Source organism: Sceloporus occidentalis, unplaced genomic scaffold (genome assembly GCF_023333645.1).
Source record: "Sceloporus occidentalis isolate IW3139 unplaced genomic scaffold, rSceOcc1.0.p SCAF_2, whole genome shotgun sequence".
NCBI lineage: Eukaryota > Metazoa > Chordata > Lepidosauria > Squamata > Phrynosomatidae > Sceloporus > Sceloporus occidentalis.
Window position 1 is genome coordinate 227,591,973 of NW_028316982.1, and position 22,202 is coordinate 227,614,174.

General features: G+C 40.9%; 1 protein-coding gene across 5 annotated transcripts in view; it reads left to right on the top strand.

The window, feature by feature from the left end:
• The window catches only part of MORC1 (MORC family CW-type zinc finger 1), an 80,562-nt gene extending 59,399 nt beyond the window's left edge, over positions 1 to 21,163 (top strand). For 4 of the 5 annotated variants that reach the window (XM_089512312.1, XM_089512313.1, XM_089512314.1 and 1 more), the window contains 6 exons: positions 563 to 677; positions 4,917 to 5,063; positions 6,651 to 6,741; positions 13,898 to 13,948; positions 16,771 to 16,935; positions 20,371 to 21,162. In XM_089512312.1, the coding sequence (XP_089368438.1) occupies positions 563 to 677; positions 4,917 to 5,063; positions 6,651 to 6,741; positions 13,898 to 13,948; positions 16,771 to 16,935; positions 20,371 to 20,523 (722 nt within the window). In that variant the 3' untranslated portion in view covers positions 20,524 to 21,162. Of the gene's footprint in view, positions 1 to 562; positions 678 to 4,916; positions 5,064 to 6,650; positions 6,742 to 13,897; positions 13,949 to 16,770; positions 16,936 to 20,370 lie in introns of all 5 variants that reach the window. The other variant, XM_089512315.1, reaches the window with a different exon arrangement.
• Positions 21,164 to 22,202: the final 1,039 nt, after the last annotated feature.

The window sequence follows — 22,202 nt, forward strand, 5'->3', positions numbered from 1 at the left end:
GTATGTAATTTAACCAGCTTCCCAAGAGACTATTTGTATTCAGCGGGTCAGAAACGATACTGGGAAGGTCTGAGGGTGCTGTAAGAGAAAGTTGGGAGAAAGTGGTAGTGATTTTAATTCCAAGCAAATCTGCATGAGGGTGGCTCCTGCCCTGTATTTAGTTTAAACAGAAAATGGAGTTCAAGAGTTGAAAGCAAATGTCAATTTGAAAAGTTGCTTAATATGCCTGCCCTATCTCTTAACTTAGAGTGTTTTGTTTTATTGATATGTCACTGACCCTTTAAGAGAAGTTGCAACTAGGACTTTGTGAAAAGGCAAATCCTAGGGGAGTATTGCACTACAAGTTGAATCTCCTCTATCCATTTTTACTCAAATTCCAAAAGGCTGAAACTCAAGCCATGTGCTAGCTCAGGCTAACGTCCTGTTAGCATTGGATCCATGCATACAATCACCTTACCCTCTTCTTTTCACAATACCATAGTAGCATGGATGGCATTCCCTCTGTCCGATCCATATGTTTGCTGAAATCCATACCAAATAATTTTACTTGTTGTTATTGTAGTGTTTGATCCACATGAAGAAGAACAAGAGTACTCTGGTGAAAAGGGAGACAGTCATCTTAGTCTAATGAGTTCCTTGCCTTTAGAGGAAAACTTTACAAAAACAGTTTGGGAAGGGTGAGTACAATGGAACCTTCAACAAACATTTGAGTTCTTCTGAATTTATATTATCTATGACTTTACATGGTGTTACTGATAAAGAAATATGATATGGTTTTTTGTGGGTTTTTCAGGCTATGTGGCCATGTTCTAGAAGATTTTCTTCCTGATGTTTCGCCAGCATCTGTGGCTGGCATCTTCTGATTCTGAAGATGCCAGCCACAGATGCTGGAGAAACGTCAGGAAGAAAATCTTCTAGAACATGGTCACATATTTATTTTATTTATTTATTTAGGTATTTATATCCCGCCCTTCAGCCCTAATGGCTCTCAGGGCGGCTTACAATTCTTATTTTTAATCAGACAGTCCCCTGCCCTCAGGCTTACAATCTAAAAGACACGACACAAAAGGAGAAGGGAATGATGGAGGGAAAGGGGATGAGGTCCAGTGGTTCTTCTCTCCCTCTGAGGCCTGGACCAAGGCAGATGGATTGGAGGGAGGGCTCTTCCTTCTTCCAGGCTAGTCCTGATGGAGCTGGACCTGCCTGGTGAACTCCCTCTCAGGCCAGCCCGAAAAACCCACAAAAAACCATGGATGCCGGCCATGAAAGCCTTTGAATTCAAATATGATATGCTTTTTGGGGTCAGGCTAGAGAGCCATACAAGACTCAAAGGCCTGTTACAGACAGCCAAAATAAAGCTGCTTCAAGTCAGAGTGGAGGTATGGTGTTTCAATGATGCATGCATCCTAAGAGTCCAGAAGCCACACCAAAGTCACGCTCCAGTCCTTAGGCTGGAACGTGGCTTTGGTGTGACTTCTGGACTCTTAGGACGCATGCATCATTGAAACACCATACCTCCACTGTGACTCGAAGCAGCTTTATTTTGGCTGTCTGTAACAGGCCAAAGTTAGCATATTAGAAATCTTCCCTCTGACTAACTTGCGTCATGGTACTGTACTATGTGCTTCGTGTTCCTTCGAAAACCACAGCATCCTCAATCTTCCAAAAACATTCCTTGAACAGGCTGTGCTGTGCTTCTTGGAACACAAACAAGTTGCTTAAACTATAGAATGTTTTTGTAAAATTATTCATTGGAACAGCTAACTAAGGGGAAGGGGTGAAATAGGAGGAGAATTTGTTTCCTGTCTTTGTAAAAATTTCTATAAATGTTTGACAATATCTGGGGTGGGGGTTCTCTTGGCACCTTTTGCTACTAGAGGCCCGGCCGAAAATCGATAAATCCGTGTCTTCTGAACTTCAGTCGGTCTCTGTGGTTATTCTTGCCTGCCATTTTCTACAACACTATTTTAATGGAAATTATCATGATCACCCTCTAAAAGAACTACCAGGGTGCATGCCCATATCATTGCACATTACATTTTAAGACCAGTGTGGTAGGAGTGAGCAAGCATTCATAACTCTGGCTAGCTGGAAGCACTGGAGACCTATTTCTATCCTTACCTAAAGCAGTCCCTCTCAGGCTAGTCAGAGAGTTATGAATGCTTGCTCATGCCTACCACACTAGTCATCAAATGTAATGTGCAATGATATGGACATGCTCCCTTGTAACTTTGACAAAAGGTGAAATACAGATAAATTGGGGGTGGACAGCTGCATGGTGGCAGGGAGGAGCAAATTTCAGATCAGATCATGCTTCCCATAAGCCTGCTTCAACACACCAAAATATCTTTTTCCCTCCATTTCTCCTTCAAAATGGCAAAAGGTACATAATAACATTTCTTGTCATCATTTTGAAAGAGGAAAGGAGGGAAAATAAGATATTTTAGAAACGTGGAGGTTCTTCAGGGATTGGCATCTTTGCACATGTTGAGAAGAGATTTGGATGTGATTTTGGGGTGATTGTTGCCCCAATTTCACTATTATTTTAAATTGGGGGTTTCATGTGCTGTGGAAGACTCTTGGGGGACATCAGAGGCCAGGAACCAAGTGAGTTCTGGAGTCAAGAGAAGTCCAGGAATCTGCATGTGTCATATACTCTATTTTCTCTATCCCCGATGTACGCAGATACATCTAAAAAGGAGAGAGAGAAAAAAAAAAAACTAAGAGCAGCATTTAATTTAGTCTAAAGCTAAATTAGTCTTATGACTAAACTAAATTAAGTTTATTCTTGGTCCAGGAATCCAAACTTTCTTACAAAGAAATAGCAAACATCCTTGTGGAAGGGAAGGGAATGCAGCTCATAGGCTCCATACAGCCTTTAACCCACCGTTTCGTGTTTGGGAAAAGTTGCTGAATCCAATTCCCCCATGTTCACTCTTTCTCCAAAATAATATTTTTCAAGTGAGAAAATGCACCCATGGGCAAGAGTTCACCAGAATGCATTGGTTTTCCTTTTATGCAGCTCACTATCACAACCCTCAAACTCTAAGAAAGCTTGAAAATCAGTTTAAAATACAAGAAGTCTTAAGTAGAATTCAAGACAGTCTGTGTTTTCAACAAAACAAACAAACAAACAACAGTAGTTTACCTTCTGGCATGAATATTGACACTTGTCATAGTTGCCCAACCTGATATTCAGCACATCTTTCCCTTCCCACAGTGTACCGTAACAGATACTAGGGCCAAAAGTAGCCAAGTTCATATCTGATACTTCCAAGAAGCCTTATGTTAGATGCTTTCCCCTGAAACATTAACCAGTCATGGAAATATTTAATTTTGGATACAGCTCCCAAAATGCCCCCACTCAGCTTGCCCAGCAAGCTCTGAATAAACTCTTTGAAGTTTAACTGGTCAGGTCATATAGGTTGAACCACTTTCCCCTGCCTAATGAAGTTTTTACAAGCTAAGCACAAATTAAAGCTACTAAGGCAGTATCCAGACCGGCACTTTGCACCGGCCTGGATACATGCTAGGGTTGCCTTGGGGCGTCCTTTTCAGACGTCCCTCAACCCTAGCACGTACCTGCAGCATTGTAATGGTGGTGCCCTGTCTATATGGGCGCCACCATTATGATGCCACGGCTGTGCCATCTCCAAACGGAGCGGCGCGGGCCATGCGCGCCGCTGTAGGGTGCTTGTGGCGCCCTTTCAGCGGCACTGGAAGGAGCTCCGTTTTGGAGCTCCTTTCGCCATTTGTGTCACTGGCGCAGCGGCCCCTTTCTCTGCCTCCCCGCCGCTCTTGGGGTGTCCTTGGGGCATGAAGCCTAAAAGACACCCCTTTCCAGGCCACTTCCCCGAGGCCAGAAAAAGTGGCGGATCGGGGCCTTTGGGGCTGCCGCTGTGGCAGCTCAGGCCCCAGTCTGTTGGGGAAAGGGGCAGGTGCAGGCCGCCCCAAAGGGGCAGTCTGTATCCCGCCTAAGAAAGCCTTAATGTACTGCAGTATAGCTTCCTTGAAAAAAATAAACTACATAACTTTCCAAGCTATTTCAAAGTATATTCTGTTAATTTTAGTGAATTCACCAAGGGTCTTTGGGTGAACAAGTCCCACTGACATCATTGACCTTCCCGTATAATCTCACCAAGTTGATAAAGGTCTGAGCCCCTTTCACACTATACTGTTATAGGGTTATGATTCTATTTTAATTATCTTGGCTGGATCCTATGGAATCTTGAGGTTTGGAGTTCGGGGGTGCTATAATTGGGTAGTGTGAAAAAGCCCATGATGACATATTCATACCTAAACATATGCTGGGGACTTTTAACACTACACAGTTATAGCGCTGCAATTCCACTTTTAACTGCCTTGGCAACATCCTAATCAATCTTGGTATTTGAAGTTTAGGATGGAATTCTCAGCCGGAGAGCTCCAGTATTTCAAACTACAGATCCCTTAAGAGGCATCTGTGGCACTTAAAGTGGTATCGTAGCACTATTAATTATGCAGTGTGAAAGGGACCATCTGTCCAGTGGTGTTTACCATACATGGCAGCAAGTTTCCATGTGTTAGAAGCCTAAATCCAATTGTTAGTGCCAACTAAACTAGAACCATTATAACCATTATATGTCTACTAATTTACATTCAGCATTTAATTCATACTTTTGTTATATTAGTCTTTTAAGAGAGATTACATACCAAAAATTGAACATGGGATCTCACGCATTCAAAGTAAGGTGAGAAACCTTCAAGCTTTTGGATTTTGATTAATTGCTTTCACCATACCTCACTATTCTCTTGGCTGATTAGGTTTAACGGGAATTCAATTTCCACAGTATCTGAAGGGCTACAGCTTCCTGTGATCCCTCCCTCCCTCCCCTCATTGTAATACTTGAAATGAATTTTATGGTATCTCTTTTCAGTTGCTCCACAGAGGCTTCAAAAGAAACCAATAAAGAGCCAGTTCTTGTTGCTGTGGAGGAGTCTGCTGCTGGCTCCTCACATACACAGGAAGATTCTGAACGCATTCCTAAAACTAAAATGATAGAAACATTAACGTCTCGCATCAAGTAAGTATTCATAAAGGTGCAGCCATGCAGCAAAATGTGTGTCCTTGTAATCTAACAAGGACTTTTTGGAAGCCTAATTTCATGCTAAATATGAATCAAGACAGGAATTGATGGACTTCTTCAACTGTGAAATATTTAATAAATTATATACACTATATGGAATCAACATTCAAATAATCCAGTCTAAGATTCTCCTGCAGCTAGTGTAGAGGTTAGGCGGGTCTCAGAGGTCTGAGAAAAAGTAGTTGTGGGGAGCATAGAGCCAGTCTGGATCATGAGCGAAGTATAAGGTTGGTGGGTGAACTCTCCCAGATAGGATTCACCACCATCCCATCTGTCATTTCTGCCTCCCTCCTGTACCACTTTTTGTATATAGCTCCTTTGTCACAAAATGGCAGCTTCAGCAGGGGTTATTTTTGCAAAGTTTAGTGAGAAAAAGCCAAACATGGTGCTGTTGCTTCAGTATAGTGGCTCATATAGGAATGGATCATAAGGCTGTTCTCCTTTAAACTTACCTGAGTGGACAGATCCTTGAATTACAAGAGAATTTACCTTGTGAATTTACCACATGTGAATAAGCACACTGAGGATTGCTTTGCTTCTGTTCAGTTTTAAAACCATACACTTGGATGTGTGTTATACTGGTTTCAACAAGTAATCTTGTGTCACCTTAACAATTAACAATTTTATTCTGGCATAAGCTTTTATGGACAATCCCTTGTATCAACTGCATAAAATGGATTCTAGTGTATTGGTTTTTAGCCTTTCGGATCTTGTACTTAATTGCACTGGCTTCCAGGCTGCTTTCATATTCAATCCAGGGGGTTAGTTTTGACCTACAAAGACCTAAAAAACCTGGGACTATGATATCTGAAAGACTGACAGTTCCCTAATGGAGCATCTTAGAATTTGAGATCCTTGGTGAAGGATATGATGTGTGTCCTTCCTGAAAGGTTAGGTTCGTAAGTAAAGTATACAAGACAATACTTTCTCAGTAGCAGCACCTTGCTTTTGTCATTTGTTGACTCTACAAGGGGAATCAAGACGGCTCAGTCCCTGCTGAGCTTCTGGCTACTTCTGGCTCCCTCCAGTGGCATGTACAACTGGATCAAAATCACTGCTCTAGTCTATGAGAACTTATTCTATAACAGTTTAAGCTTGGAACTCTGTTATACCTGTTACAGACTGCCAAAATAAAGCTGCTTTGGGTCTCTTTGGAGGTATGCTGTTTAAATGATGCATGCATCTTAAGAGTCCAGAAGTCGCTCCAAAACCACACTCCATTCCTAAGCACTGGAGTGCAGCTTTGGCACAGCTTCCGGATTCTTAGGATGCATGCATCATTTAAACAGCATATCTCCAAAGAGACCCGAAGCAGCTTTATTTTGGCAGTCTGTAACAGGTTAGGTTCCAGTGAAAAGAACTCTAATATAACGGGAACAGTCCTACTGGTGAATGTGGATGATCTTTCCTTCTGCAGCTTTCTGTAATTCTGCTCAGAACAATTCAAGGAGTCTCTGGAACTGGAGAGAAGCCACACAGAAAGATCAGTTTTTGTGCATGACTTTTACTGTCTTTTTTTCCCAGGGAGATCCTCCTGTATTTTCTTCCTGAATGTAGTAATTCAAGAGAACATCTTACATCTATGTGTCCTGAAGATATTTTATCTATGTTCAAGGTAAGCATATTAAAAATAACACAGAATTATATGCCTAGATGTTTATAATTAGTCAGTGCAGAAAAGGGTTGCGTGATACAGACACGCCAAAATAAAGCTGCTTTGAGTCACTTTGGAGGTATGCTGTTTAAATGATACATGTGTCCTAAGAGTCCAGAAGCCATACCAAAGCCACACTCCAGTCCTAAAGACTGGAGTGCAGCTTTGGTGCAGCTTCCAGACTCTTAGGATGCATACATCATTGAAACACCATACCTTCAAAGTGACCTGAAGCAGCGTTATTTTGGCCTGTCTGTATAGGGCCACTGGCGTTTTACAGACCGCCCAAAGGGCAGTCTGCCTCCGCCCTTGTTTGCTGCGCGAGGAAGTTGCAGCGGAGAAACCGTGCGGCTCCCCCGTGCAGAAATAAGAACCCGCAGAAAGCGGTTTCTTCTTGCAGCGTAATTATGATGCTGCAAGGTGTCAATGGCACCCTTGCGGCGTCACAACTGCGCCACAACATGGAGACGCTAAGCGTTTGTCACATCAAAATGGCAACACCCATCTGTATAGGGCGCCACCATTTTGATGCCCTCATTACGTGCGAGGGGCAAGGCGCGCCAGGAAGTGCCGCCCCTCGCACGTAACGACGGTGCCCAATAGAGCCCGTCTGTAAAGCACCACAATCATACTAATTTCAGTTATATGGCAGAAGTAAATGCTAATTATGTTGTTAGCAGAACAAGATTCTGGTTACTGTCCTAACTGCCTGACTCACTCCCTAGTGGTATTTTATTCACTCCTTGGATTTCACCATTGCATTATCAACTTGGCAAATATTGGTAAATAGATTTTTGAAATGAATTTTTATCAGGTAAATTCTGAGATAGGTGCAATTTTAGATAACAGTGTGCTTATTTTGGCTTCTGCGTTTAGTTTCCTTGATGGGTTTTCTTAGCTGTTCAGAGGGGGATTTGGCATTCTTCTGAGATTGAAAGAATGTGACTTGCCCGAGATCACTCAGTGGCTTCCCATAGTAGAGTCTCACGACTTGATTACTGTAACGTCCTCCTGGCTGGGCTTCCTCTTTCTCACCTCTGTCCTTTAATCTCTGTTCAGCATTCAGGTGCACGCATTATCACTTCCACCCACCGCGCTGACCACATCTCTCCTGTGTTGGCATCCCTTCACTGGCTCCCCCTCCCTTTCCGCATTCAGTATAAGCTCCTGCTGTCGACATTTAAAGCCCTCCATGGACTGGCCCCTCCTTACTTATCAGACCTTCTTTCTCCTCACCTTCCCACCAGGGCCCTCCGTTCTGGTAGTCAAGGTCTGCTGTCCCAGCCCAGGATTTCCTCTGCCCCATCCCGGATTCGCCCCTTTTCACTTGCTGCCCCTCACTCCTGGAACCTTCTTCCCCCACAAGCAAGAGCCATCACTTCTTTAACCAGCTTCAAATCAGAGTTGAAAACCATCCTGTTCAGAGAAGCCTTCCCAGGCATTGCATAATTGTTGCTTACTGCCTGTTTATCAAACCATTTCCTATATTGCTATGTACTGTATATGCATTATCCTACTTGAGAGTATGTATTTTCCCTGGAAGATTAACCATCCATTATGAAACCAAGCCCTCCCTCCAGTCCATCTGCCTTGGTCCAGGCCTCGAAGGTAGAGAGGAACTGCTGGACCTCTTACCCTTTCCCTCCACCACTCCCTTCTCCTTCTGTGTCATGTCTTTTTAGATTGTAAGCCCGAGGGCAGGGATCCGTCTAGCTAAAAAGATTGCATGTACAGCGCTGTGTAAATTTACAGCGCTTCATAAATAAAGGTTAATAATAATAAATAATAATAATAGAGTGGGTTTTGGAACCCTGGTCTCCCAGAGTACTAACACAGCTCAAATCACTATACCGCATTGATTCTCACATTATGAGTCTCCATATTCTGTTCATCAGTGATACCTTTATTGGCCAACCAAAATGCAAATATAGTTGTTGCAACAAGTATATTGTGCATTTCGGTTGGCCAGTGAAGGTATCACTGATGGATCTTTGTTTGTATTTGTTAAATGGCCAACACAGCTACCCCTGAATGTTTTATTTATTCTGTTGCTGCTGTTTAGCTTTTTAACTACTTTCTAAGGATCCCTGGCAAGCTATTGATGTGTGAGATATAAATCAGAACATGGAAATGGGTGATCCATTTAACACTCATACGACTAGTCTCTTTGGTAGGAATAGGGAAAATGTAGCCTGCAGGCCACATGCAACCCCCATGTTGTTTTTGTGGCCCCAAAAAACAGCTGCTGATCAGCAACAGTAGTGGAGGGCAACATTGCCATTGTATTTCCAATTTATGTGCATGTTTGTGAAAGCTGAACAGTGAAGAAAGCTGATAGGAAGAAAGTAAACTCATTTGAAATGTGATGCTGGAGAAGATCTACAGATACTGTGGACTGCTGAAACGACATATAAATGGGTCCTACAGCAAATCATTCCTGAACTGTCCCTAGGAGCCAAGATAACTAAAACGAGACTCATATTTTGGTCCTTTCATGAGAAGACATGACTTGTTAGAAAAGAGAATAATGCTTGATAAGGTAGGAGTTAGTAGTAAAGTTGGAGGGACTCAATCAAGGAAGCCACAACTCTGAGTTTGCAAGACCTGAGTAGGGTTATTGATAATAGCATAACTTGGAACTTTATCACACGGGGACGGGCATCTTTATCTCATCCAGAAAGTGCAATTGAATGTGATCACGTGAAAGGCTTTCTCACTACATCTTGCTGATCCCATGAATGCCCCATCAATGAAGTGGAATTGTGTTATCGGGATCCTCTGATAATAACAAAATTAGAGGAAATGAAGGGACAATTCCACTTCTTTCACAAGACATTCATGGGATCAGTGCAATATAGTGAGAAAGCCTTTCACACAGTCACATTCAGTCGTGCTTTCTAGATGGGACAATGTCCCAATAAGTGCGATTTTGTGTGAAAGTGCTTCCCATGATCACGCGATAAGCATAGGGCAGGGATGAGACAATGACATCCCATGCCCCAAGTGATAATGTCCTTGGAGGTCTCTCATTCATAGGGTCGCTGTAAGCTGAAGATGAATTTACAGCACTTAACAACAGGATTCTTACCAACCCCCATTTCCCCCTAGAAATTTAGTTTTGCACCCAGTGCACCTTATTGTTCCTTATTTTGCCACATTTTGTAATGCGCGCACACGCACACACATATCTGTTTTCAGCCCAGGACATGCTTCCCCCCCCCCCCCCCCAATATGAAGTAACCTGAATTTGATTGTCTCATGACTTCATGTTGAAAAATGCTCTTTCTTGGATTCAGAATGGCCCCAAGGAACCCTAAGAATGGTGAAATTGCCCCAACCCCCATAGGGAGCATTGGAGGCATTTCTTTCAGAGGATGGGTGACAGAAGAGGTGGGGTTCCCAAGGTTCTCTTGGGTGGGCAGGTGTAACCCTCTCATTTCCAAGAATTGCCCACCACTGCTTTATTTTTATATATATATATATATATATATATATATATATATATGAGTTGGAATCCTGGGTTAGAGTTGAAAATGACAGGTTAATGAATTCAGACTGGTGCACCATTTGAAAGTAAAATTGCACTCTGCATTAAATCCTTGAGGTGTGTGAGAAGAGAGGAATTTAAATCAGCACACATAGCCCAAGTTCAGATTGAGATGACTGCCGATAGATGTGGGAGACCTTTTGAGAAGAAGTTGGGACAGTTGAAAGAAAGGGCCCACAACTGGAAGGTTAAAAATAGGCTATATATCCAGTTGAACTGAAAAATTTGGAGAAAACATGAATGGGCAGAGAAAAACATTAATAGATTTTAAAATTTTTATATTTTTATTTCTTCTTCGTGGTCTCTGCGAATCATACAAATGGGTTATTCTGCGCCTGCGCAGCAATGCTCAGAAACTTCTAGAATCTCTGGGCAAAAGTTAGTTTGCAACTTTTTGGCGGTAGCTCCGCCCATCCCATGTATAGCCCCTAACGTTCCCACTCTTCCTCAGTTCCTTCATTCTGCCACACTTAGCAGCTCGAGGAACTTCGCTAGCTCGGTTTATCCTTGCTATCGGCCTTTTCTCACATCTCTGGACTTTGACCAATGGAATTGTCCTTGACCACTCTCAACAGATTAATCCTACGGACCTTGTTTGTTAACTTCAGATTGACTACGGTATTGTTAGACCATTCTTTGTACGATGGCTTCTTTCAAGAGATGTTCTGAGTGCAGGGTTAAAATCCCAATCTTGGATTGACATGATAAATGTGTCCTGTGTTTGGGGGAGACCCATATTCCTAAAGATTGTCCTCATTGTAAGGGCATGACTACACAGGGCTTGAAGAACTGAAATCAAAAATTGAACGCCTCCCTTTATGAGAAAGTCCTTCAACCGTCACCAGCCTCTACTTCAGTTTCTCACTAAGAGCCTTTTACGAGGCCGTCCACTTCACTTGCTCATGAAGACAGATCCCTTAGATCAGGGAAAGAACATGGTGAAGCGACTAAAAAATCATCCAAGAGGAAGCAGGGAGACAAGCGGGAAAAGTCCCGTGCTCTAGGCTCGCTAGGAGATGCCTTCCAGTTCGAGTGGTCAGAAGGGCTGATTTACATGTTTCCTCCCTTCCCACTTATCATGAGGGCCATGGCAAAGATGACATGGCCAAGACAACCCTGGTTCGCTCTTCTATTCCATCTCTCCCAAAGGACTTACCTCCAGCTGGCATTCGATCCCATCCTCCTGTCTCTGCACAGAGGCCTTGTTCTCCATCCTAACATGGAGACCCTCTCATTGGTTGCATGGAGGATTTCTCCTTGACATCTTTACCAGATCCTATCAAAGATGTTATCTTGGTGTCACAGAAGCCTTCAACACAAAAGTCTTACCAATACAAATGGGACAAGTTCTTTGCTTTTCTTCTGGACAGACACATTCCTCCATCCCGAGCGACGGTTTTGGAGTTCCTAATGCCCCTAGCAGATGCTGGGCTCTGTTTGACTTCTATCAAGTGTTACCTGTCAGCCACCTGTTCTCATTACCATTTCGAGGGCAGACATTCCCTCTTCAAAAACCCTTTGATACAGAGATTCCTCAGAGGATTCAACAATCTCCATCCTCCATCCTTGGTACTGACACCGGCATGGAGTTTAGACCTTGTGCTTTCCTGTTTGGCATCCAAGCCCTTTGAACCCATGGCCACTATAGACATGAGATTACTGATCTGGAAAAAAGCTTTCCTTGTGGCTATCACATCTGCTTGCTAGGCAAGCGAACTCTGTGCCTTACGGGTGGACCAACCTTACCTCCAGTTTCACAGGAACAAAGTGGTCCTCCGTACCGATATCACCTTTCTACCAAAGGTGGTGTCAGCCTTTCACATGAACCAAATCCTATCAAAGATGTATTGCCGCCACTGGCCCCAAACCCAACCACCGACATCGAACGCCAGTTCCATGCTTTGGATGTTTGGAGGGCATTGGCCTTCTACCTGGACAGAACCTCGAGTTCAAGGTGCTCCAAGCGGCTGTTTGTGTGCTACTTGGAGGCCAAAAAAGGACTACCTGTGACTGAGCAGAGGTTTTCTAAATGGGTGGCCAGTACCATCCATCTCTGCTACAAACTCTCAGGTAGACCTCTTCCATTTCGGGTTTGGACCCATGGAACTCGGGTGGTAGCTGCATCCTCCGCTTTTCTGACTGGGGTTCCCTTGGAGGATGTCTGCAAAGTTGCTGTCTGGTTCCAGTCATTGACTTTCATCAAACATTACAGGCTGGACACCAGAGCCAGACAAGATGCAGCTTTTGGGAGCACAGTGTTGCTTTAGTGTCTACACTGACTAGTTTTTCACTTCAGTTTCAACTGAGTTTGCACTGAATTTCATTGATTGCATGTTTTGGTATTGATTACATGTATTGTTTTCTTGCTATTCACTTTTGGAGTGAATTTGACAATTCAACTGAACAGTTTGATTGATTGACTATTGCACTGCATATGATTCATTTGCCTTTCACTTGAACTATAGAGTTTGATAAATAACAGTGACAAGTGCACTTTGATATTCATGACTTTATTGTAGTTAATAAATTCAGTTGTTTGACTTACAAACTTATGTCATGACACTCCCTCCTGAAGCTTGTCAGTATAACCCATTTGTGTGATTCGCAGAGACCACGAAGAAGGACAGGTTGCTACCCTGTAATGGTATTTCTTTGAGTGGTCATCTGCGAATTCACACAAATCCTGCCCATCCTCCCCTCAGTGTCCTGCTTACTTTGCTATCTTTACTGTCGCATTTTGCATGGCGTACTTTGAACTGAGAAAGAGCGGGACCATTAGGGGATATATATGGGATAGGCGAAGCTACTGCCAAAAAGTTGCAGAAAGTTGCAAACTAGCTTTTGCCCAGAGATTCTAGAAGTTTCTGAGCATTGCTGCGCAGGTGCAGAATAACCCATTTGTGTGAATTCGCAGATGACCACTCGAAGAAATACTGTTACAGGTGAGCAACCTGTCCATGCATATAATGAGACATCCTGGAGATGGAACCCAAATCTAAACATGAAAATAATTTATCTTTCTTATATACCTCATAAACATAGCCTGAAGCCGATTTTACACATAATATTTTTAAATAATTTTATGTGAGAAATAAAGTTTGTATACACAGAACTCGCTTGAGTTCAGGATTTTGGATTTTCGGAGTATTTCAGATTTTGGAATTCCACATAAGGGATACTTAACCTTTAATAAAAAAAACCTGAAATCTTAAACTGCGAGCAGTGTAAACTTAATGTAATGTCATTCAGTCCTCAGATTATTCACGCATAGGCTATTTATTATTTCTCAATTCACTGTGTATACAGTAGGATAAAGGAACTGTTTGCACAGACTAAGGGATTGCTTATGATAATGTAGATCAAAGGTACAGGACCCTGAAGGAGACAAATGGTTCAGTGCTCTAGATCATGGTCCTGTCAGGAATATGCCTGCTATACTAACAATTAAAAAAAAATCACTAAAAAGTAGAATCACCTGATGAAATTAACATAGTTTGTCTCTTAACTGCAAAAGATGTTCGCACCTGTGCATTTTCTAAGACTTCCTATTGTTTCATTTAAAAAAAACAGCTGAATGAACATTGGGAGAAGAACAAGGCTGTTACTTTATACATCGATGAGGTAAAACCTATTTAATATGGCTCATATTTTCTGACCTGATCCCATTAGATCAAAGTATTCTTTATTGAATAAGTCTCCATATGATTTCAAAATGGCAAAAGCAATACCGGAAGTTATATACAAGTAAAACAAATGATCATAAAGAGATCACTCAATTGCTTTTTGCAAGAGAAGACTAGGCTAACCCTTTTCCTACTTCCTGCTTCCTCAAGGAAGCTGCTTTGACAGCAGAGAGGGCAACCCTATGAGTCACAAGAAGGTTGGCTTTTTTTTCTTAGTGGTGTATACAGAAAAAAGAATTGTTGCAGGATTTGTTGGAAATCTGGTGCTACCTCTTCTCACTGATTGTTGTATTTTAAGCATGCTCTTTCATTACAGAATGCATATAAAATGTCTAAATTTGTACAAATTACCTTTTAGATACTTATAAGCAACTGCTGTTGCTAATTCCAGTATACAGTATTTGTAATTTCAGGAGCAGGATGTAGCTATACACATTATAGAGGTATTTATCTCACCCCATAGCTTTTCATATTTTGTTGTGTTACAGCCTGCTATCGAAATGGATTTAACTGGAATTGTGATTACATGATACTCAATACTATTAATGCAAAGTATTTTTATTAAGGCACAAAAGTTAAGTGAACACAAATAAAGTGATACTTGCTCGTTACAGAATTTTTCACTCCCTTTGCTGAGTGGCATGTTAGAATAGGCTCTGATGTAACCTACTGGCCATTGAATTCACACTTGACATTGTACTTAGGACAAGAGGTTACTGTTAGAACAGGCTTGGACACAGAAGAGTGTGAGGAGTGAAGATAGGAAGTGTTACCACAACAAAATGTAAAGCATCAAAAGGGGCGAGAAGGTGTTGTAGGCTGGTTTGTGGGGGAGCCTTGGGCTGTTGGACACCACCTTTACCACAGGACTTGCCATAAAAGGATGAAAAGGGGAGAACGATGAATACTATGAGCTCTGGAAGTCCTCATATGATCTGAAGAATTTCTCTCTCATCAGTGTGCAAGGGTTCTTAGAATTTTTGCTTCATCCCTTTCTCCTTAGAGCAAAGTGTAGAAGTTAAATGTTTGATAATCACATAACCTTTGCCTATGGAACTAGCATTAGGGGGAATAACCAACATGATCAAGGATTGCTCTTCAGTTCAAGGTGCCTACCAACATCTCATTTGCGGTGTCAGCCATCAAGCCATCATCTATAATGACCATTACTGCTGTTCGTTTGTTTTTTAAGTGGGTCCTTCTGTGGTGGGAGACATGGGTATTTTTTCTTGTTTCTGTGCTCTCTCTCTTTCTCTCTCTCTCTCTCTCTCTCTCTCACACACACACACACACACACACGTAAGTCCCTGTTCAGGAGCAGAGCTTTCTGCTGCAGATGGTGGCAAAAATGTTTTGAAAAGCATTATCCCCACCTCTTGAGAATATCAGCCCTAGTTTTTAAAAGAAAGTCACCAAGGCCACATTGAAGTGGAAGAAAACTAGTCTTCATCAAGAATGGTACATGTGGGCTTGAAGCCCTTCCTCTCATGTTCTGTTTTCCCACCAAGATTCAGACACACACACACTGCAAAGGTAACATTGGAGAAAATGGTTTCTTCTTTGTGGTCTCTGCGAATCACACAAATGGGTTTATTCTGCGCCTGCGCAGCAATCTCCGGAAACTTCTAGAATCTCTAGGCAGAATGCAATGTATCTTTCTGCAACTGCCATTCATTAAAGTTTATTTTGGTATAATAAACACAACAGTTCTTGATTTCAAATTGTTTATTGATTGATTATCATATTGAACTGATATTTAACAGGTGACGCTCCCTCCTCCACTGACTTTAGCTTGCTAGTCTAAACCCATTTGTGTGATTCGCAGAGACCACGAAGAAGGAGGACAGGTTACCTACCTGTAACTGTGTTTCTTCGAGTGGTCATCTGCGAATTCACACAAACCCGCCCATCCTTCCCCTCAGTGTCCTGCTATTACCAACGCTTGTTGCCGCGCTGTTTGCGGCTCATTCGGAACTGGAGAGCAGCGGGCTGCTAGGGGGCTTATATAAGGATGGGCGGAGTTACCGCCAAAAAGTTGCAGAAAGATACATTGCATTCTGCCTAGAGATTCTAGAAGTTTCCAGAGATTGCTGCGCAGGCGCAGAATAAACCCATTTGTGTGAATTCACAGATGACCACTCGAAGAAACACAGTTACAGGTAGGTAACCTGCCCATTTTCACCAGAAAAAAGCACTGGGAGGAATGCGGTTTTTACTAGGAAAATCGTGGTGAGATTGCTTCCATGTGTCCCCTACTCAATCCCCACTTTAACTGGTAATGTGAGGAACTGAACCTTTTGTATCAAAGCAAATGGTGTGAGCACCAGTCTGTGCCTCCCCTTCGCCCACCTGGCCCTAAGGTTTAGACAGTAGTTTCACTGTCCCCACATAAAAACAACAAAAAATACTCTTAAGTTTCAAAAAGTAAGCCTTTCTAAATATTAGGCACACTGTAGCATCTGCATTAGGCAGTGGAAGGTGGCAGTGAGGAGAGGAAGCAAGAGCAAATGAAAGGAGGATGGATCTGCTTTGATACGAAGAACAGGGTGGTAACATTTTGTTCACCTCTGACAGCAGCCAACTCTGGCCATCCTGTTATTTGGCTATAGAAAAAGAGAGCTCCTTTTGGAGAAGGCTTAAACAACATTTTAAAAAGAGAATAGCACCTTCTATTTTTAATTTGAGAGGGGGAATTGAATAACAGAATGTAAAAGATTTAAATTATGTAATAAATATCAAGGATGTAAATATATATTTCAGTATTTTCTGCAATATGAACAGCAACTTACCAAAAAACTCCAGTCTGAAACTGTACGTGGCATTGAAACAGAGACTAATCTGTGCAAAAGACAGGTAAAGGCTGCAGAAGAAAAACTTGAGCATCTTCGGAAGAAAGTAGCACAGCTGCTATTGAAAATTAATCCAGTAAGTGCTATTACTCTGTTTTAATGTTAGATTCAATTAAGTGGTTTCCACTATTTTAGTGTTTTGGGGCAGGAGAAGGATTCTCTGTCCCTGCTGACACATCCTCCTCTATTAGAGAATATAGAATTTATTTGAATATCTAACAGGGTTTCAGCTGATTATATTGCCAAGTAGAAATCAGTTTTAATTAGTGAAGCTAAGGAAACAGTATAGTTAAGGTCAGTTTTGTTCTGTGCATGGCACGCTGATAGAGAGTGGAGGTGGTGGGGAAGTTTCCATTCCACAAGTAATAACATTTGTTTGCTAAGTTATAAATGTTACACTTCCTTTGAAATTCCAGACAAATAAAATATGTATTTTATATGCAAATTTATTTAAATAGTAATTTAAATAATGTATCAGTTAAAATGCAAATGTTTAAATAACCAAAAAAAACCAAACAAATTTCTAATTAGTAGACACTGGTATACTGATTCATAGCTTGGCACAAATTCAAGTTAACTTTTAATTTGTGCATTTGAATCTTGAAACTTCTTGATATAAAGCCTAGGACAACTGAACTGAATTAGATGGCAAGATTATTTTATACTTTTAAGTTAAATACCATTATTATTTGATCAAGATGGGATTTTTAGATGCAACATCCTGCTTGTAGAGAGATACACCCTTTACTGACATCAGCATCATATGGAAGTAGTAGGGAAAATATGTCATAAACTTTTCCTTTAAGCCCACTGCGTTTGATAGAAAGGAATTATGATAATAAATTTTGAAATGGAGTTGAGTTTAGAATGTAAACATCCCAGTGCGAAAATCTGTGCCACATTATCAGTCAAACCAAGTTTAAACCCAGATCATAATGAGTTCAGCATTGTTAGACAAACTTGCTTTTCAATATACCTGCTCAGCCAGTTAGCATTTAAAGTGACAGTTTTGATACTTTGCCAGTTACTTCATAGTTTCTTCAGATCCTCCTCTGTCATTATGAGGCTTTTTTGCAAAATACTGATAGTTGCTTTACTAGATTGCATTGTTTTGACTGTTTGCTTTGTGCATTTATTTTTAATCTTAATAAGAACATAATTTTCTTCAATATGAAATCCTATTGATATATTTGTTATTCATTCATTTATTTGCTTGTTTATGTATTAACATATTTATACCCTGCCCTATATAAAAGATCTCAGGGCAGCTTCAAAAAAGCATTAGAACAAGTTATGCAATTTAAAATAGTAAAACTAAAAACATATTAAACTGCAATGGTATGTCAAGAACAGATTTTTAAAGATTTTTTTAAAAATTAAAACTTTGTACACTGTATTTGGCATGAGCTAATAAGGCTTTGATGAACAGTCAAGTTTTAACTTGGTGCCTAAATGACATGGGTGTTGATGTCAGTCATGTCTCCAGTGGGAAGGTATTCCACTATTGTGATGTAACTGCTGAGAAGGTCCTCTTTCATGTCTTAACCAAGTTTATTAATCACACTGGTGGGAAATGGAGGAGCGCTCCCCCAGCATATTTTAATCCCCAGGCAGACATACATGGGGAGAAGTGTTCCTTCAAATTTGGAAGTCCTATGCTCTTTAGGGCTTTGAATGTCATCACAAGCACCTTGAATTTGGATCAAAAACGTAGTGGCAGCCGGTGCAGTGCTTTTAATATTGGCATGGTAAGGTGTCTATATGGTACTCCAGTCAACAGTCAATCTGCTGCATTTTTCAGCGCCACAAAAAGCACATTACAGTAGTCTAACCGGGAGGTTATCAGTGCATGGACTACTATGGCTATGTTAGCTCTGTCCAGGAAATACCATCACTGGCACACCAGTTGAAGCTGTCACCAAGCCCTCCATGTCACAGAGTGTATTTGGACTTCCAATGACAAGAATAAATCTAAGAGCACTCCTAGGCTACACACCTGTTCCTTCAGGAGGAGTGCAGCCCCATCCAGGACAGACTGTATGCCCAATACCCAGACCCAGGAACCACCAGTCCACAAAGACTCCATCTTATTGGATTCAGTTTCAGTTTATTGGCCTTCATCCAACACATTACAGCATCCAGGCAGTGGTCCAGCATCTGCACATCCCAGCTGACTCCAGTGACAAGGAGAAATGTTGCAGAGCATTATTAGCATATTGATGGCACCCCATTTCAACCCCCCCCCCCCTTTATGACTTCTCCCAATATCTGTCTTGATATTGAACAGCATGGGGGATAAGATGGAATCCCAGGGCATCCCACAACTTAATAGGCATGGGGCTGAACAAATTCCCCAGTGCTGCTCTGGAACTGGCCCTCTAGATAGGAACGGAACCACTGCAGAATGGTGCTTCCTACTCCCATCTCACAGAGCTGGCCACTGAGACATCCAGGAATATCAACAGGGTAGCATTTCTTCTGTCTTTCCCCTGGAGTAGGTTGTCAGTTAGAATAAGCAAGTCTTTTTCAGTGCTGTACTGAGACCTGAAACTAGACTGAAATGGTTCCAGATAATCTGTTACTCCAAGAATGCCTGAAGTTGCCCATCCAACATATTTGAAAAATTATATGACACTAGGGTCTAAAGTATTTGCGATTTCACTGTCTAGCCTAGCTTACACACGCACACACATTTCAGCCCTTATTTCTTTTCATCAGCCTGCTTGAGATCTGTTTTCTAGGAATTCCAGGCTTCCCAACCAACCAAAGGTTTTCTCTTCCTTGGCTTGGCTTCATCCTTTTTCACATGCTCTTCCATACTCCTGGAGTTACTTACCGACTGTTCCTTTCCTCATTATTTTTAAATTTTCCAAAGCTTTTGGAATGTTAGTTTAATTTTTTTCATAATCTTGTATATTTTGCATACATTTATGTTTCAGTTTGTTTTATATTATATTTTTGTATTTTATCTGGATAATTTGTTTCACAATTGTATTGTAAAGTTTTATATTTTTATTATTCCTTCCTTTAGATTGTGTTCCATTAACAAGAACTACTGTTTATGGTTGTTTTACATGTAAAGTGTCATGTGCATTGATAGCTCTATATAAATAAACAATAACATTATCATTATTATTATTATTATGCTTTATTTATATAGTGCTGTAGATTTGCACAGCGCTGTACATACAAACAGTAAAATAGATAAGAGTAAACCTGCCCATGGCGTACAATCTAAGAAATAATAGCATAATGCATATAAATAATATATAACAATACAGAAAAGGGTTCAATAAAACAGGCAACAAATTAAAAACGTTAAATAGCAAATAATATCCTCAATGAATGTTCCTCCCATCCCATGTAGTTTGCAGTGTGTATGTTTCTCCCAGTATGCATCTTCTAACAATGCTCATGTGGTCATATTATATACAGTTGCCTATGATGTGGAGTTTGGACCTAAAAATCTAGTTACATTGTAATAATGTCTTTTTGTTGCCTTCTTTTTCAGCATCTTCTTATAAATAAGCTGGAAGACATTGATAGCTTCCTAGAAGAGAATCTGAACTCTGAAAATCACTGTACAGTTGCTACTGGAAAAGTCAACACCAGTGAAACAAGTGTCTCTGTCTTACAGGATGAAGATACTGAGAAAAACTTTTAACACTCTATGTATAAATAAATAAATAAATAACAGAAGTATCCTGCAGAAAGTTTACATGTTAAAGGATGCTTGGAGAAGAAATATGGATAACTGGAACATTCTCAGATACATTTTGGTTTTTGCATTTTTACTTTCATCTACATTACTGCCTTGCAAAATCCTTGAATTTCACTGCAGTCCACTGATGTGTATGGATGTAGTGGAGGAGGGGGGTAATCAAAATGATGCCTGTGCTCTTGTAAACAGGCTCTTGTGGAATTACAAACATGTTGAAATTGAGGCTTTTTAAAAGTAGTAACTGTTTTGTTGGAAAAAATGGACCTTGGCTGCATCCACACTGGAGAAATAGCCCAGTTTGGCACCGCTTTAACTGCCCTAGCTCAAGGCTATGGAATTCTGGGAGTTTCCGCTCTGGGACCCATAACAAACTCCAACTCCCAGAATTCCATAGCCTTGAGCCAGAAAGAGTTAAAGCAGTGCCAAACCAGGTTATTTCTCCAGTGTGGATGCAGTCCTTATTTATTATAATGTGTTAAACTTGTAGCAATATAAAAACTAAGTTTTTCATTTTAAGTTAACTGTTTGTAGAGATTGCCTTGCCTAATAAAGGAAAATAATTCAGAGACATAGCCATGTTAGTCTGGAATATCAGTAAGCAAAGGGATTTTGCAGCACCTTTGAGATTAACTGCAAAAAAACAACAGCAATAAAAGCATGTGCTTTTATAGACTTGATCTACTTCCTCAGATGCAAGTTGTTGCATCAGGAGAGGGACACTTGCCCACCAGCTGCTCACTTGTTGTGCTTTTTGGCCATAGAGATCTAATTCGCATATACTAAACCAACAATCTGTGGAGGGTTAGCTGCAGTATTATTTTAGAATTGCAAGGTAAACTGTGTCACCATGAACATTTAGGGTAAGACATCATAACTAAGAACTCAAATTTCCCCACTATGCTGAGTAACAGATTCACTGTGACTTTGGCATGCCAGAGGAAATAATTTCAACTGAGATGCCAATTCATTTTCTCGCCATTGTCTCATGTTTCAATAGAGGTGCATGCTTTTGTTTTTGCTTTACTTTTGCTTGCTCACTTGCTTTTTAGTACAGACCATTTTTCATAGTTCAGTCAGTCACTTTTAAAAAATCATTTTTTAAAAAATTGTTTTAGAAACAGTGGAAGCTCTTTTGTAAGCTGCTTTTCACAAGTCAGCTCACTGATGTATTTAGCTCACTATCATCCACATCGACCACCTAGAGTTCTTAAGAGTTTCAGACAGATAATATTGGCTCCTTGCAAATCGGGTTTTTAAAAAAAGTTTGGATCCAACTTTAGGATCCTGCTTTCTCTAGAACACATTCCCTATTCCTTCCCTTGTTCATTATAACAATATTTTTTTAAATTGTGGTTATGTCTGAAACACCTCTAACTATGTTTGATTATAAATGGGCTTTCCAACTGAACCAGAGTCTAAAACCCTGGGTTTAAAATAAGTTTGCAAAACCTGGGGAAGATGAAAGCTTGTGTGAACATGAGTGCAGATATCAACGTTTAATCAGACTGACAAGAAGGGAAAGGAAATAATTAGTGTGGGAGAAGGTAGGGAGAACAAACAACCAATGACCGTTCACATTTTTTAAAGCCATGGTGTTCAGGAAGCCAGTACCATGGCTTCAG